Source organism: Wasmannia auropunctata, unplaced genomic scaffold (genome assembly GCF_000956235.1).
Source record: "Wasmannia auropunctata unplaced genomic scaffold, wasmannia.A_1.0 LD336026.1, whole genome shotgun sequence".
NCBI classification, from domain to species: Eukaryota; Metazoa; Arthropoda; class Insecta; order Hymenoptera; family Formicidae; genus Wasmannia; species Wasmannia auropunctata.
In genome coordinates this window covers 2483137-2501095 of record NW_012026864.1, presented here as the reverse complement: position 1 = coordinate 2501095, position 17959 = coordinate 2483137, and the positions used below count along the sequence as shown (strand labels likewise).

The 17959-nt window shown below is 44.1% G+C and overlaps 1 protein-coding gene across 6 annotated transcripts in view; it reads left to right on the top strand.

The window, feature by feature from the left end:
* The window catches only part of LOC105452848 (leucine-rich repeat and immunoglobulin-like domain-containing nogo receptor-interacting protein 1), an 86909-nt gene that overhangs the window by 64752 nt on the left and 4198 nt on the right, over positions 1–17959 (top strand). For all 6 annotated transcript variants that reach the window (XM_011694336.1, XM_011694339.1, XM_011694340.1 and 3 more), the window contains one exon: positions 16685–16896. In XM_011694336.1, the coding sequence (XP_011692638.1) occupies positions 16685–16896 (212 nt within the window). The remainder of the gene's footprint in view (positions 1–16684; positions 16897–17959) is intronic.

Below are 17959 nucleotides of genomic sequence, written 5' to 3'. Positions count from 1 at the left end.
GGGGGAGGGAACGTCGTTCGCCACCAGGACGATCGTGTTCGCGTACCAAGGATTAATTAAAGTGAGTCAGTAAGCAAAGGCCGGGGATTAATTAAATTTAAATAATGCCCTCTGTGCACGCGCGTGCATGGGAGGAGGATCCGTCGTATATCACGACGCGAACGCGCCACCGTTATAATGAATTCAAAAGCGGCATGGTCCAGTAGCGCGCGCGCGAACGCGCGGTACTCCACAGGCGCATTATTCGACATTATTAATAAATTAACATGAATTAATCGCGTCGACACAGCGCGTCGACGCGCAAACCGATCTCGTTACCGATTCAGTACCATTGACGATTAATTGCTTCCGCGGGGTCGGCCCCCCACGCAAAGCGGCGGGGGAGGGGGGGGGAGGGAGGGGGGCTTATTAAATATATCTTCCGCGAGCGATTTTCGCGGGCGCCAAAACGGGCGTCGGCACCCGCGAGAGCGCTCGCCTCTCTTCCGGTTGATTCGGCGAACGAATGACGATAGGGGGAGATTTTTGAAAGCCGATGCCGCAACATCGCGCGGAGTACCTATTCCCGGGCTTAGCGCGGCGGGATACACCCCCGGGTGTGCAGGGGATACCCTCGGTAAATACGGCGGGAGTTTGCCGAGAGAGGAAGAGAGTTTAGCGAGCTATCCGCGCGCGCGGGAAACTATGAAAAAGCGCTTAGGAGAAACGGGCGCAACAGTGCATGGTCGGGATACGGCCAACTTGCCCAATTGCCGCGGAAATCGGCAGCGTGAGCGCAATCAAAGCTCGCTATCCGCCGCGCCGTGGCGTAAAACGCCACGGTAACGGCGCGAGCTTGTGCGTGCGTGCCATCGTCCGGCTCCTCTCTCTCTCTCTCTCTCCCTCTCTTCTGTGATAAACGGCATATTTCCCAGCGGGGTCGGAAACCGCGCACGACAAATCTGAAGAGTCCTTCAAAAATGTTGATTCTATAAAATATATACTTTTCCCAAGGAATATAACACATAGGTTTTTCTCCGTTGGAACCGGTCGGTTACTCAAATTTAATGTGAAATTTTGAAATTGTTAACAATCGAGTTACGTTTGTGCGAAAAGAGTTAGTTGAGTCGACTTAGTTTACTCATAACCAAGTGCAAGTAGACCGTGTCGAGGCTACAACGTGAAACTAGTGCAACCGTTGGGAACCCCGTTGCCAGGTCCCGTTTGCGTTCAAATGGCAACGATAATAAGGCGACAATACGGGGGGGGAAGCTTATTAATATTTATAAACGCGCAGCCCGTATGTGTTGTGTTCAACAAAAGCGAGATTCAAGAGTTAGAAAACAACTTCTTTAAAATAATGAAATAACGCGCGGCAACATAATAGCAGACGTCCGCGTGTTCTTTTGTCTAAACAAAATTATGTTTCCAAAAGCGCTACGACGGTATTCATACACAACAAGGTGGATAATAAGGAAAAAGGAACAAATGACGCGTCGCAAAGCACACACTGCGACGCTTGTGATATCAGGTTTTGCGGTATGCATCTGACGTTATATTTCACGAATAGAGGCTCCTGCATCATAGCTCTTTATATTATACGTACGTAAAATGTGGGAAAAATGAGGATATTATAAAAAAAAAAAGAATAATGCAATCATTTTCAACGTAATTCTAACGTAAACGCGCGAGATTAATCTGATAAATTGCGAATTACAATTCCACGGGTGGTGCGTTCGCAGATCGCGTAATAAAAAAATATTAACGTAATCAACCTCATTGCGGAATTATTGTAGCGAGAATTATTGTATTACGAGAGCACATAACTCTTGACGTGGCGAATATGAGCTCAACACTGTTATTGCGTGAGATTGCGAGTCTCCACTGTGACGCACGCACGGTATCGCTGACTCTCTCTCTCTCTCTCTCTCTCTCTCTCTCTCTCTCTCTCTCTCTCTGTCTCTCTGAAAACAAGATAAATCGATCGCTTTTCTATTCGGCAACGATTAAAGGAGTCAAACGTTATTTTTTGTGCAACGCGGCTCGCCGCAATTTCCCCCGTGTGTACATTTGAAAAAATTCGATAAATCAAATATCCCATCAATCGAGAAAAAAAAACTCAACGTGCGTCGCATGGCGCGCGCGTGCAGGATACAGCGAGGATTAACAGACGCAGATAAAAATCCCGCGGGTGTTGCGCACCGAAGGCGAGCTCGATGCGGTGGCGTGACGGAGAAAATCGTCCGAGTCTCGTTTCGCGCTCATTGACACATTACGCGCGGAAGTGGAGCAGCGAGAGGGCGGGCGGCAGGGAGACGGAGAAGAATAAAGGTGTGACGCGCGGGGGAGTGTGAGACAAAAAGGGGGGCCGCAATAGTAGTCCTTGCTCGAAAACCCATCGCACCATTGTGCGCCCGTTCGTGACGTTCCGCAGGTATTTTCGTTTTCCGACGCGAAACCGTCGCGCGCGCACGCTCGCGAGAGTGCGCGTGTTATTTCTGGATGAAGGTTCCCTTCCGCTCGTCTTAGGTCGAATTTGTTTTATTCGACGCGGTGTAGCGTCGCCGACTGCCGCTGACCGCCGCGCGCGAATGAGGTAAGCGTGCTTAAAATCGCGCGCGCCGCTTAGCCCGCCGCTTCGCGCGAGTGAGTCGCGAGTGCCGCGCGCGGGTCCGCGCGCTCCTCTTCCGCTTCTCGCCGCGCCGCCGTGCCGCGCCGGGCCGCGACAGCCGGAGACGCGGCGGAGCTAGTCTTGCGTAAAATCAGCGCTTCTTCGGAGGTAATTGGTTTCTGTCGAAAGTTCTTACCTCCGAGGCTCTCCCTCGCCCCTCGCCCTCGTCCTCGCCACGCCTCAGGCCTGCAGGCTATCGGGTACGACAGCGCAGTGGTGTTTAAGCAAACGTAGATCCGTCGAGGCGGGGATTCCGCGATATATCGAAATCGGCTAGATTCTTACGTTCTTCTCGATGATCGAGATCTCTCTCTCTCTCTCTCTCTCTCTCTCTCTCTCTCTTTGTGCGGAATGCGTTTGTAGTACAATACTTCCGAGTCGCGCAAATCGACAATCGTTCCCCTTACGCGTTTGCATATATATCAACTTGCACAATTTCGACGAAATGGTCTCTGAGAGGGCGCATATTTCTTCGATGTCTCTTCTTCTCTCGCCTGTCCAGATTGCTTTGAAATGTAAGTAACTATTGTATAAAGGTTTTTATTATCAAATATATATGGATTTCCAGCAAACACCAAGTTACATGTAACGTCCCTGTTAGTTGTAATTTTCCACTCAACAGTATAACTATATAATGCAACGCCCTGTGTTATATATTATAGTTATATTGTTGAGTGGGAAATTACAACTAACAGGTACGCGTTACATATAACTTGCTGTTTGCTGTGTTCTGTCGACATACTTTAGTAAGTCGATTAATATTTAATGACCGAAGATACATGATAGCGTACATATTGTACATTCTTTTTCTTTTAGAGAAATGGATTATAAATCTCCTCTGTGTTAAATCACAAAAAAACTGAAAAAACATTAATTTTTTTGTTTAAAGATTACAGTATTGTAATATTAATTAGAGCCGTTCAATAAATAATAACGTTAGATTCAGCTATTTATTTAGTAGTTACCAAAAATATGTTTTGTTCGTTGTACTTCTTTATTTGCGCGAAAACAATTCGCAGAAATATTATTATAAGCACCACTGCGCGATGTTTTCTTATAATACCGATGTCGTTGCGGAATAAGTTGGCGCGACCAAGAGAATATCGTTGCAAGTAACTGCAGCAATCGATTGTCTTTCCTCTTTTCTTTATTCGTTTCCCCTTTTTCGTAAGTTGTACCGCATAACGCGCCGGCAGCCGGCAAGATTATTTCTGTAATAAGAAAACTCGTAGAAGAAACGGGGAGTTATAGGAATATAAAAGCGGCGACGGACAGAAATTATTTCTTGTATAAAATCGGGAAGATTAAAAAGTTTAATGAACTATCGGCAAAGGAATTTACTCGAGAGGGAGGTACAATTTACGTTAATGATTGCGCTTTAATTAAATAGATCACCTTTGCCGTACGTTTATTTTACTTTATTTTTATTCTATCTTTTCTTTCCTTTTTTTTTTGTTTAAGTAGCGGGATGTTTTACAAAGCGGGCCGCTATTTAAATTTCCCTTCCTGATTCTCGATGAAAAAAAGGGGAGGAAAGAGAAAAGGCGTTCATTTAATGAAACGCTTTATCCGCCATCAGATATCGGGGGGAGCTGTTTAGATTAGTTTTTCTGACTCTGTCGACATAACTAATTGAAGTGACGCATTTAATCAACCGACGCCGTCCAGCATCGCGATGGCGCCCCAGTTAATGTCGATTTCGTGCGATGAACGGTTAAATAAGATTGCCGAGGAGCGTATAGCTTCTAAGAATTTGTTGGAGCTTACGATGTTACACCGCATCGGCGCGGCGGTACTAAGCTTTATGCAAGGAGAGACCCGATTGCCTGTTGTTAGTGATGAAGAGGGTCGGGGTCTGGAAACTTCTTAGAGAAGGTACCTAACCGCTCTCCTGTACCTAAAGATCCTGTCCAAGTACATTAGCCCGGGGAATGGTCGCGCGAAGTGTAATTTACACCCGGGCGACTCACAATCGAGAAAGCACTCGGGCACCCGGTCGTTCGGCCCGGAATCACCAGAAATTAGCATTTGAGGCTCGCTTTTCAGTTGATTCAAGAATAATATCCATTGAGGAAGGAGGAGGAGAAGGAGAGGGAGGGATGGAGGGGGGGGGCGTATTACACGCGCATTAAGAATTAAGAATTTATTACCCGACGGGATACGCGAAACACGTACCCGCGTCCCCGACGGGCGTTTTAGTACATTACGGGCGTTTTAGTACATTACGCGAAACTTTTCGCGATGTAAGATCGATGAAATCTCCGGGAAAATTTCAAAGGGAAATTTTGACGTCACGCGCGGCAGAATCCGCGCGGAAATTGTGACGTTCGCACACGGAATATCCTGTACGGCTGCTGCGGGAACGAAGGGAGATATGCGCTTTAATCGCGAGGGAGGGACTCGTTCACTCGCCCCGAATTCCTCGCGAAGATTTCACGAGACATTTTTAATGCGCCCGCGACGAAATTCGGGATGGCCGCGTCGTATTCAGATCGGGCTCGCGCGCGCACGCTCTCCCGCAAGGTATCAGAGACGTAATCTAGATTGCGCTCCCGCGGGAGCCGATTCCCGCTATTGGATTCGTTGTCTCGCGGGACTTTTTTGCGCGCCATTTCACGAAAGCGCTCGACCGTACGAGAGCGCGGTACCGGGGACGGAAGAGGAGTGGGAGAGGGAGGGAGGGGGGAGGGGAGAAGCGAACGACACGAGGGAGGAGCTTTAATTGAGCGATTCGACCGCGTAATTTAGAGATTAAAAACATTGGCGCGCGCGCGCACAGGATGAGGGCAGATGGGTGGGAGAGTATGTTGCACGCGAGCGACCGAGCGAGTGAGCGAGCGAGACGGTCGGCACGTTCGCGTGCATTAAAATCCCGGCGCTGTAATTCTTCAACGTCGAAATGAACCTCGGCGAATTAAACTGACGTAAATCGGCGCAACACGCTCGAAGTGGGTAAGGGAAAGGGTAGGGGGAGGGGGATGTGCAGGTTGTATATTGTATAATACGTCGGCACGAACCGACAAGCCGCATCTATGCCTCGCGCGTTTACTCGGCTATCCTGTTTTACACGCCAGTGTTACATGCGATGCACAAGTTATACCTTGTATTCATATCTTCTGACGTTATTCGGTATATTCTGTGGCAGTATTAATCCTCGGATACGATTTACACGATATCGCATCTTGTAAACCATAAAATAGGTGAGTGGGGAAGTAAAGAGATATAAATGGATAGATAGATAAAGGCGTTTGTTGATATTCTAGGACAAGCCTTCTAAGAATGCAACAGTGATAAGCAGAAAGAAAATGAAAAGGGAAAAAGACAATAACACAAAAATAATAATAAGAAGAACTACGTAAAAATAGCAACTACGCGACATGACAATATCTGCACAAAATAAAATATCTGCCTTGATAGCTATACGCAGAATTTACGAAATATCTACAAAATAAAAAATATGAAATAATAAAATAGAAAAATACAAAGATAATAGTAAATAAATAATAGTGGAAAAGTAAAGTTTAGCAAAAAGTAAGCATATGTGTGAATTATCTTAAGATAATTTATCTTAAGATAAATGACGAGAACGAGTGCGTCTCCTGCTGCCGCAGATGTCGAAGCTCACGCTTAAATACTCAGCTATTTGGGCTGATGATAACAGGTAGTGAATTCCACATTGTGGTGACGACTTGGAGAAAAAAAACGCTGATAAGTGATAGTCTTATTAGGAGGAGAACGACAAAATCGAGAGAAATGCACGTATAAAGGCTTTTAAGTGAGGATTGGAGGCAATATAGAACGGATTACTAGAACAAATATTGGAAAATAAGGAGCAGCACAGATAAAATAAGATCTTCTGACATTCATGGAGAGCCACCCAAGCGTGTTGTAAGACACAAGTAGTTGTAAGATACAAGACACGCGGTTGTCTCTGCGCAGTTGTATATGTAAATAAAACGCACGCAAGCATTCACGAGTCACCTTAATGTGAGTCTCTGCTGACATGTGAGATCAGTGAAAACCACACAAAAACAAAAAAAGTGGAAAGATTAGAGAAGTGACAAGCCGCACGCGCAGAGAAATAGAAAGGCTGTTCCTATAATATTTGAAAGAGAGAAAGAGAGACAGAGAAATACATTAAAATTTTATTTTTTAAATTTAGGACAATTTTTAGAATTTTGAATGGATCGATATTTTGATCTCAGCGTATCCATATATGAATACGTATGTATGTGTATATGTGTGATGACATTATTTTGATAATGTTACACTACGCTATTTACCAAGTAACACGCGTGTGCGACGCGCGATAAAAGCACACGTGTCGTATATTTTTAAAAATTTCATAACAGTTAATACCAGTTGAAATATTTAAAGTCAATCCGGAAAGGCATACGCGCGGAAGTGTTATCCTTTGTTATTTCGTCGTAATTCCATCACTCGTCTATTCGAATACGACGAATCTCGCTTCCGACACTTTTGACATGAATTAACGAGTGGCTAAATACATGCTTCGGATAATAAATGCGCCCCTCGTTTGACATTCTATCGCATCCTTTTTAAATCTCTCTCTACCTCTATACTCTACGTAACGCTCGCTCGCGCGAGTGCAACCCCATATATCTCCTTCGTCGAACGCGCAAATTCGCGCGTACTTTTTTCGAAGTTAATTGATAAAAAGCTCTTTCTCTATTACTCTGTTAAAACAGAAACTGACGGGGGAACACTTTATCTCTTTCATCATGTCCATCATAATATCCGACGTGTGAAATATCGTCCGTTAGACGTAGATGTTAACAAGCATTGTGTTTCTAAAAGGTACCAGGGGGGCGCCCGCTTGCATTTGTAAACTCGCTATTATCCATTGCGGATATCGGGTTTACGATAATGAGGTGTCGAATAATATCGGGCGAGTACAGAGCTCGGCGAAGTTTTAATGGCCAAGGTGTGAGGCCGCGCCTCCTCCCCCATGCGAAACAACTTCCAGTGCACGGCGACTATTATCGCCGTCCGGCGAAAACCCGCGAGATTAGCGTGGAAGATATGGAGAGAGATAAATTTTGCGGGGGACCCTCTCACGATCGAGGAGAGGTATGAGGGGGGAGGAGGGAAACCGGCGGTACCGCGAGGCAATATCAATGCGATTCGCGCTATTAAGAGGCTCATCGATTTACCTGATATCGAAGCGCGCGCGCGTGTTCTCTCAATCGATCGGTCGGGTTGTTCGGTCGGTCGGTCGATCGGTAAGAATTTCACTCGATGGCGCAATCCCTACCCCCCCCCTCCCCGTGGGCTGCAATAACGCTTGCGGCGCGTACGCAATCGTATACGGAAATCAAGATGCGAGGGCACGTGTGTGCACGGTGTGTACCGTGCGCAGATCAAAGCCTTCAATCGGATCGCTTTCTCAGGGACGAGGGTAACGGCGAAACACGGTTCAAAGGCCGCGCATAAGCTTTTATTACTTCTGTCGATCGAACTTCGAACGACGCGCGATACTCATCACCGTCGGGATCACACACACATACATCGCGAATGTCCTACTATAGTATAATAGTATAGGTTGTATCTCGATCCCGTGACGTAAATAATTTTGCAATACCGATTGCAGCGAAAGAGGAGACTTTTCGGATTTCGGTGGACTGTATAATTAAACAAAAATAACCTTGCCCCGAGGTGCGCATAGTTAACAAGATATTTAATATTAGAAGTCGAAGAACTCGGGAAGAAATGCGGCGTTCAATTAAGTTTGCATGCCTGAAACTTCGTTCACCCCTCCCCGGAAAATCCCTTTGCTTCTTTTAAAATATCGGCGCCTCGATATTTTCGCCGGGGGAAAAAAGTAGACTCGAAATTAACCGAGGAATTTGCCATTATGCGCGCGATATATAGATGCAGCGCCATAGAGGAGCCATGCGGCGCGGCGCGGCCGCCGTGTGTTTTCCGCTTCTCTCTGGATTATTTTAATAGAAAAACTTTTTCGCCGTGCAGGAGTCTCTCGCAACAATTTTTGATTCTTTATCACCTTTTTTTTTTACAAGCGCCTTTCATGTCGCCGAGAGTCAAAAGCTATCAATTTCATTTCTCGTTTCACATCTCTCGCTGTATGTTTCGAAAAAAAAAAGTATCGTCGCCCAATTTGTATTACCTTTGAGGCAGAAGCTACATCCAGTCTACATAAAAAAAAAATCAAACGTTATTGTCGATCTCGCCGTTGGATTATAGAGCGGAGTGTATTTCCATTTGCGCATTGATTTCCGCTTGCTTTTTACAATACGATTTCCCGCGTGCGCGCGCGTCAATCAACGAATTATTTAGCTGTACGGATGCGACGGCGAAATGCCCGCGCCGATATAGGATTATCGATGGCGATATTTAATTGCCCTTTCGCCGCTTCGTCTCTGAGAAACGATCAAGGGAGCGAGATTCGCGCTCATGTAAAATGAGAGCATCGCGTCTCGCTTTAGAAACTGAAGAAACTATACGATCGCGCGATAATACAACTCGCATTGGAAGATCCCCGATTGAGCTCCACGACGGCGAGCATAATGAGATGACTCGCGAAAATGGGTTCTTTTGAAGAGCGAAGGTTGGGAAGGGGACGGGAGGGAGATGATATTACATCTCATCGGTTCTAATCCTGTAATTAATTACATTTTCGCTCATTGACCCGGTTATAGTCGTTCGTTGATCTGCCGCCAATAGGGATCCGCGGGAGATCCATATACATATATATATACATATATATATATATATATATATATATATATATATATATACACATACATATATATTTTTTTTTTCCGATGTAAAGCACGAACGGTGCATACGTACGAATGCCGAAGCCTCTCTATTGATTTAACAGAGTGCACGGTGGTGGTCGGAGGCGATACGAGGGAAATTGCAGTAGCACGCTTCTCGCTGTTTGCGAATTGCATCTGACGTTTGCCATAAACGTAGTAATCGTAAAAAACGCGCGCGTGAGACGCATAGGCTTAATAAAGTGACGACTGACGGTAAATATCGATTTTGAAATTGCGGACATGGACTTTTTTTTCATTCGAGCGTTCTCTCTTTTAGCGCGAGTGTCGGATAAAAAACCGGAGTTCACACATTGACGCAACGAATTGCGTCATTTCACACGTTAAATTTGTACTTCCAATTTCAATTATCATAATAGCCCCCGCCATTTAAATGCGCAATTTCGAGATTGATGTAAAATCAAGAAAATTTGAAAACCGTTTTGATTACACTTGAAACGAGAAATAAATATTATACACGACAAATATCGATACGTGAAGGATTATAGAGTGGAGTGTAAATGTATACTCGAAATACGAAACGTGCTGGAAAAATTGTGAATTGACTACGAGAGAGGATTATTATTGTTGTTATTATTATTTGATCTAATTTGCAGCCGCGCAGATCGTCGATTGTGCCATTAAAATTAATTAAGCTCTGTTATGGAAGGAAAGATATGCATCGATTAAATGGCTTTACCCATAGATACCGGGATACAATACGGCCGTTTGTTTTGCCCGGCTATAGGATATAGTGCTGTTACAATAACCTATTCGCCACATGTGGCGAGTGGCGAACGATATTGGACATCGCTGCAATAAAGAATTAGCTCTCGATACCTTTATTTATTAAGGGGGAAATCTGAATTTTTCATGACTCGTACCGTAACAGCTATACCGGAATTCCTTACGTTTAAACCATCGGATTTAAAATTTGCGGGTCCGTCGATCCGCTCTGATCGATCAACAAAATGCCCTTTGACAAAATGATGTCCACGTCGATACGTTGCTCAACATCCATCGGATTGTATTAATTTATTATAATTTAATTATATTTTAATATATTATTTTAAGTATATTAAATTATATATTATTAATTATCGTCGAATTTTTCAACGCATTTGCATAATTCTTTATTTATTTGTATATTTGCATTTCTGAGCGTAACGTATTTATATTCTTGAAAATTACATTCACTTGCATTCGATAGAGAATTTATTGCAGAATGCAATAAATTATAAGGCGTCTTTTGTCTGTTCGCTATGTAATAATTTCACAAAAATTAATAGTATCAAATGACTCATTATAATTAGAATATGTACCTAATAATTATAACAAAATATATAGGTACATATATGTATATGAAATATAATAATTTATAATTAGATCAATAAATTCAACCAGCTGATATTCCAATATGCGCGCAGGCTTGAATATTGTGCGAATTACACGTGCATAAATTATATGTTTGTACACCGCGCGAGTTAAGCAGCACGTTACGTATAACAAATATATGTATATTAAACAGCCAATAGCCTCGTGCTCGACGTTAACGTCGTTTGACCTTATTGGCGTCTGTCAATCGGCGCGGCGACGCCTGCTTGCCCTCCCCGCAGCGGAGAAAAGGGACGTTTATTCTTCCCGGTCGAGGATACGTTAACGTCGCTCTCGATTCAATTGAGATCGCCAGTAGGCATTTGTCGGGGACGAGCGAGTAAATTAATTAGCTGCGGGCTCCGCCAATCGAAGCCACGCGTCGTGAATAAACATGCTCCGACATCCTTGCCGCTGTCCCGCGCCGCCGCGCCGCGCCGCCTTCCCGGCCGACTCGACCCATCGACCGACCGACCGACCGACCGACCGAATCCACTTTCCGTAACATTGCGCAGACCTGTTGCTGTATATCGCGTAATGTCGTGCCGCATGCACCGCTGCACCGCGCCGCGCCGATAACACGGTCTATTTTCGTGCCCATCTTGAGCCACGAAAGCCTCGTAAAACGCCAACGCGTCGAGCGGGCGGCGGCGTCGGCGTCGGCGTCGGCATCGCGCGCTCCGCGCGTCGCAGAATCGCATTTAGAATCGCCCGCTCGCGAGATCGAAAATCGCCGGGCACTTCCGCGCGGGAACGTACCGAAGGCGCCGGGAATTAAAGGGACAATAATTGGATCCCATTAAGATGTAAATGAAATTTTCATTTCTCTCCGTCGCGTATCTCGCGGCGAATCGGAGACTCGCCGGTCCCTCCTTTTTTTTTTCCTTTCCGCGCTGTCGCGTCTGAGATGAAACATTTACTTTTCGCGACGTGTGTCTCTCGCTTCGGTGCCTTTCCTCCGAGACTTTTAGCCTCTCGTCGTCGCCGAGAATCTTCTCCCTTCTGACGAGAGAAGATTTAGCAGATTTTTAACGGCGGAGCGTAATTACTTATGCAGTGAAGCTTGATACATGTACCTACGTTCGCTGCCGTACAAGTCGGGTATAACGTCGCGGCCGACCGACGTTTCTCTCTCGCGCGCGAAGCGAACCGAGTTTTGTTCGTCTCATTGTTATAGCGAATCTCCCACGCGGCTAAAAATTGTCAAGAGAAGATATTCCCCCTTCAGCCGACAAAAATAATTAAATTAAAATAAAAATTCCACGCGGAACATTTCGCTGCCGTTGAATTTTAATGAGGACTCCTACCACCGATGTAATATCATACCGATATTTTCTTATACAACAAAGATCTCTAATAACCATTAATCTATACAATAGCGACGACGTACGTTTGAAGACGTATCGGGAAAGACAAGACTTTCAAAGAGGCGCTTTATAAAAAAAATTATCTTAAAAATGCATATATACATCAATAATAACTGCCAGGAATTTTTTTTCCAACGTAACGGAATAACGTGAGAATATCCCCCGGTTATCGCGACTGTGTTATACGATCTTCTTCTTAATTAAGCGACTTTTTCTTGAAGAGGTCCACTTGTAAGGGCTCTTTCCGTCCCTTGGGTGAATTTCTTTCCAAGTGGGGCATGCGCTCGGCATGTGTTTTGCAAACGTCCGAAATTTGACGCACGTGTTACGGACACCCGTGATATGTACAACCTGACCCTCTCATGCGGAATATTAACGGCGACGTGTGGTCGATATTCGGACCGATAAGCCCCTGACGGCTGGTTGAAACTCACCATGCACCACGCCTCTGCAGTTCATCAGATCTTGGCACAATAAACACCGCGTCGTCTTCTTTCAAAACTTGCAAACTGCACGGGCATGAATCACCGGGGCCGTCTTGTAAACGGATCCACCGTTCTCCCGTTCCTCCAGCCCCCCTTCCCCGTACGCACCGGAAATAAGCTCCCCGGCACAATGTCAGTGCAGCGGTGTACTGTTTCATTGTCGATGGCATCGACTTCCGAATCTCGTGGCCTCGACAAAGCTACGCGAGCTTCGCGGAAAATTTATCCTTCGATTATTCGTCTCATGCGCGAATGGATCCCTTCCTTCGAAGAGTTAAAATAAAATTGCCGCTTGAGGGGACATGTCCCAGAATGCGCAATAAATGAATGATAAATGGCTTAAAACAGCTGAAAATAATATGACAATTGAATAATTGGAATAGCTGAAAGGAATTTATTGCGAGAATAATAAATGATATTCGTCGGCGGCTTACGAATTTTTAATGACAGTGATTTTACAACAATTAATTAATGTGTCGATACATTATTCTTATAATTAATAGCATCGATCAATGCATTTACAGAAATTCTCGAAAATTTGAATAAATTTTAAATCAGATAAATCGGATAAATCGGATAATTTTTAATGATGAAAATTTTAATTAATTAATGTGTCAATACTCTTATAATAGTATCAATGTATTTGTAGAAATTCTAGAAAATTTGAATAAATTTTAAATCAGGTAACTGCAAGTCCATTAGATTAAAAAAAAAAGCTTTTTTAGCTTTCCGAACTAACGTTGGATTTTTACAAATTTTATAAAAATTACTGCGTCAATTATGCTATCTTGTTTCATGAACTTGTCAATCATTTTACAATATATCAAATATCTGCAATATTTTTGTTATCAACTATTCGAGGGGGCGGAGCAAAGAAGATTTAAAAACCGTTATTAATCAATTTACATGTAACGGTATATTCCGGATATTTTTCGCGATATTACATCCGAATCAGTCATTTGGACTCTTGTCCGTGCTTTAACGAGCTATATTCCTATTACAAAATGTACTTTTAAATTGTATTTGCTGTCGCTGCTGATTGAAATGAAAGCGCGCCCGGGCTCGTCACACCACCAGCGTGAAATGTATTATCGTTGTGAATATATTATTCACGGATCATCAAAAGTGAATACAAAATAATAAATTAATACCGAGTGGTATTTAGTCAACGTGTTGGTAAATAACGGCTTTATAACGCAATCCGTTAAATGAAACACACTCCGTGTTTCCAACTCCCGAAGCGGTATAAAGGGTATTACTGAATGATCAAGGAAAATGCTTTCGAACGCTTTCAAGCGTGCCTCCTCGTGATATTACATCAATATTTTTATCAAGATCTTTCTCGAGGAGGAGGTATCTGCAAACAGGAATATTCGATGAGGGAAGAAGGATACTTCAAAATGTTTCTTTGCGTTTCTCGATGAAAAAAAATATTGCGTGAAAATGATTTTTTTTCTATATAACGAGTATTTTAATGCCTTATATATAAAGCAGAGTGCGATATTTCATATCGGATATTTCACAATGTAATATACATCATTTAAAATGTGTTCTAAATATATATATTTTTTAAATAATTATATCTCTTTTATGTAAAATTTTTGGTGCATATTCTTGCAAGCCAAAAAAATAAAAGATATAAATCTCTTGGTATTAGTCTAATTTCATAAAAATTATTTTAAAATATATATTTCGCAAAACTTACGCGGACAACCAATTAAGAAATATTCTGTAAAATTATCAGATTTAATTCCACAACTAATAGACTCATAATTCTCTTTGTGTAAAATGAGGGACGGAAGAAAGAGAGCGATGTCACAGAGTGCTCAAAGTAAGTTTGATTATCAAGATGTTGTATTGGGAGATAGATCGGGCGGAAGTTTTGCAAAGAGAGATAGAGGGAGAGAGAGAGAGAGGGGGGGGGGAGAGACTGCCGTTTCAATTTGTATTAATAACGTTTTCAAATGCAGGCAAATGAGCGTGAGACGTACGGAAGTCGGTGAAGCTCTCTCGTCGTCGTCGTCGTCGTCGTCGTCGTCGTTGTCGTCGTCGTCATCATCGTCGTCCTTTACACAAACGGCGAACTGCAACGTGCAGGCGCATCATCTTCCTTTCTGCAGTTCCATCCTACGCAATGCTATTAAGCTTTCGGCTTTGGCGAAGAGAGCACTTTCGTCTTAGCTAACTGCAATTTAATTTTAATTATGGTTGAGAGAAGCCGGGTTTCCCGCTATAATATCCAAGCCCCCGGGGGTAGCAGGCGGAGGAGCGCGCCTTGAAATTTTTATCTCATCGAAATGCGCAATAAATCCCGCGATAAAAATCCGCAACGGCCGCCGCCTCCGCGCGGAACGAGGCGCTTAGCGGTGGAGCGAACGAGGAACGGGGAAAATATTCTCGACGTACAACGAAGTGTCGCGCGGTATAAGAAAAAAAAAAACCGAAAGAAGCTTCTTACGACGGGATTAAGATCTCAAAATATTCGAGAAATAGCAGCAGTGCAGTATACGCGCAAATAATATAATAAAATATTCCCGTTCACGAATGCGAACGTACGTCCGACGCACGTTCCACTTTTTTAGAAACACCTGGCGAAGTATGCGATAAATGCGCGGAATTGTCCTTCGTGCAAATTTATAAGCCGAGAGGCGTCTTAAAAATGCTGAAGTCGCGAATGTCGCGCGCGCGAGTAAATTAATTATAAATCCGATATCCCCCACAATTTTCTCGAGTCCACGTCGTAAAACATTTCCCCGTGTATCACATCGACACCTGTGCTGCAAGCAGAAATTTGATCGGGGTACCAAACGCGCGGGCGATCGATCGCGCGGATAACGAGCGGGACGTTTTCGGCAGCCGTGTTGTTCCCTCTCGCGCACGAAGCGCCGCGAGTTTTATGCTTTTACATCAAAAAACGGGATGCAGGAGACGCGTAACGGAGGAGAGGAGAGCCTCGTTAACTTTCCGCACTGACCCTCCTCGCCCCTCCGTAATTTCACTTCGCCCGCCCGCTCGCCGCGCCGTCAAAGTCCGAAAATTTACACGGCCAAAATTTTCTCTCTCCGCCATGCGCCATGCGCGAAGTTGGAATCACCACCTGGAAATTACTTCGCCCGGCGGTAAGCGGACCGGATGGCCGGCCAGCTATTTCGACTGACAACTTAACCGGCTATATAAGAGGTCAGCTCTCGGCAACCGCATCTCTCGTCGGCGACGCCGCCGACGCCCGCGCCGGCCGGACGACGACGCTTGCCGTGTAATAGGATGCGCCGAAAACGCTTCGCTCGCGTTTGTCGGATCGATCTCGATCGAAAACGATGCTTATCAGAATTATAATACCGCTTTCCGGACATGGAAAGCATCCAACGGGCGAACGCAAATAGACGCGATTGCGCTCCAGCATATAGCTGGAGCTATTACGATTTCAAAGCGATATATCTCTCTCTCTCTCTCTCTTGCGCGCGCGTACACTCCCTTTTTTCTTTTTCATCCCGAAAGGTACTTAATTAAGCTACGGAAATACCGGAGTTGCACGTAAATGGACGTGCAACTACGGAAGGGGTAGAGGGGAGGGGGGGGTAGGGACGGGGGCGATTGGAAAAGTTTCCACAATTTTTTCAAAGCTATCTCGCGGGCTGCTAATCAACTTCCTTTAACTGCTTCAAGCCGGCCGTCCGCTCATCGCTTTGCAAAAACGAATCTTTCGGATTAAAACGGAGGAAATGATATTTTGATTAAAGCGGAGTGGTCAAGAAAGAAACCGTACAAAATATCAATAATACGATTTAGCGTAACATATTACAATACAATCCGATAAATGTCGTAAACAGCGCGCTAACACGTAACGACGGTGTCGCGCTGCCAGACAATTTTCCAAGGGTGTTCCCCCCCCCCTCCCTCCTCCCTCCTCTGGAAATCCACCTCGTGCTCCACTCACAAAGCGATTATCCGATCGAGGATTCGATTTGGGCAAAGTTCAAGCGCATGTTTTCGCTGGATCTGTTGCAGACATGAGCATCCTTCTCTTTAATGGCTTTCTGCTACTGGGCTTCGTCGTGGCGACGATACCACCGGAAATGGCCTTGGTGCTGGGCAAGCCGAACTCGACTCCCGCTCCCGAGAAGAAGTGCCAGCACATCAGGAGCTACAAGATGCTGGAGGCGTCCTGCTCCAAAATGGAGTGGACCAATATCCCCACGAATTTGAAAACGGACATACAGGTGAGATTCATCAACAAACACCGTAAATATCATCTGTTCTTACTGTTAAATTGTAATAAATACAGTTGTATTTTGTATGAGCTGAGAGATCAAAGTGGAGGTATTTTATCATCCAAATACCGAGTATCTTCTTTTTATTACTTGCAACAATTCCTACGAAACAGAAGCTAATAAAAGAGTTTACGATAAACTCTTATACTAAAAATTATAGCAATGAAATCTTTTATTTCTCTCCGTTCGCTCTCTTTACCGTCTCTCTCCTCCCCCTCTGCCTTTATTTAGACTTACGTGAAAGAAGCAAAAGGCTTAATATTAAGAGGTTTAACGTGAAAAATGCTTTCACGATTGTACGAACAAAAATGCTTTGTTCGTACAATCGTTACATTTTCATTATCTGTTAATCAATCGTTATATTTTCATTATCTATATTAATCACAGACCCTTATGTTTTTTTTAACACATCTTAATTCTTATTTTCGGAACGACATGTTAAATAAAAGAGAAATATTATTTTAATATTTAACTATTAAAAGGGGAACGGCTTTTTGGATATTCTACATATAGACATTCTCTTTTGCCCTCTTGTTTATTTCACGTTGTTTCCGTCAAAGGAGATAAATCTGGCAGCCTTAGTTTACAAAGGATGCACAAGACTGACTTGCGAGACGGATTGATGTCCCAGCGGGTTAACGCGTGCGCTGTCTTGTAACGCGTACTTCATAATGGCATTACAGGAGTTTCGCTTTATCAACGTCGACGATAAAATGTATGTACTTGTTGATACCCTCTCCGGCAGCCGCCTTTGTTGATCACCATTTTACTTTTTAACGATATTTCTTTTGCGGTAATAGATTGCGCGCTTCATGACTTCATGTAATTTTAAAGCGATGATGAATCTATCTCCCGGACCGTTTAATTCATTAATTGTTCAGCGACATTATGTACGAATAATTAATCACTTTCGCCCGTCGAGGTATTTCTACTATACGGTATCAACGTTACAAGGCCTTTGTAACTGAAATCTAAAGCGCGATATTCCTCCTCCTCCTCCTCTTCCTCTCCC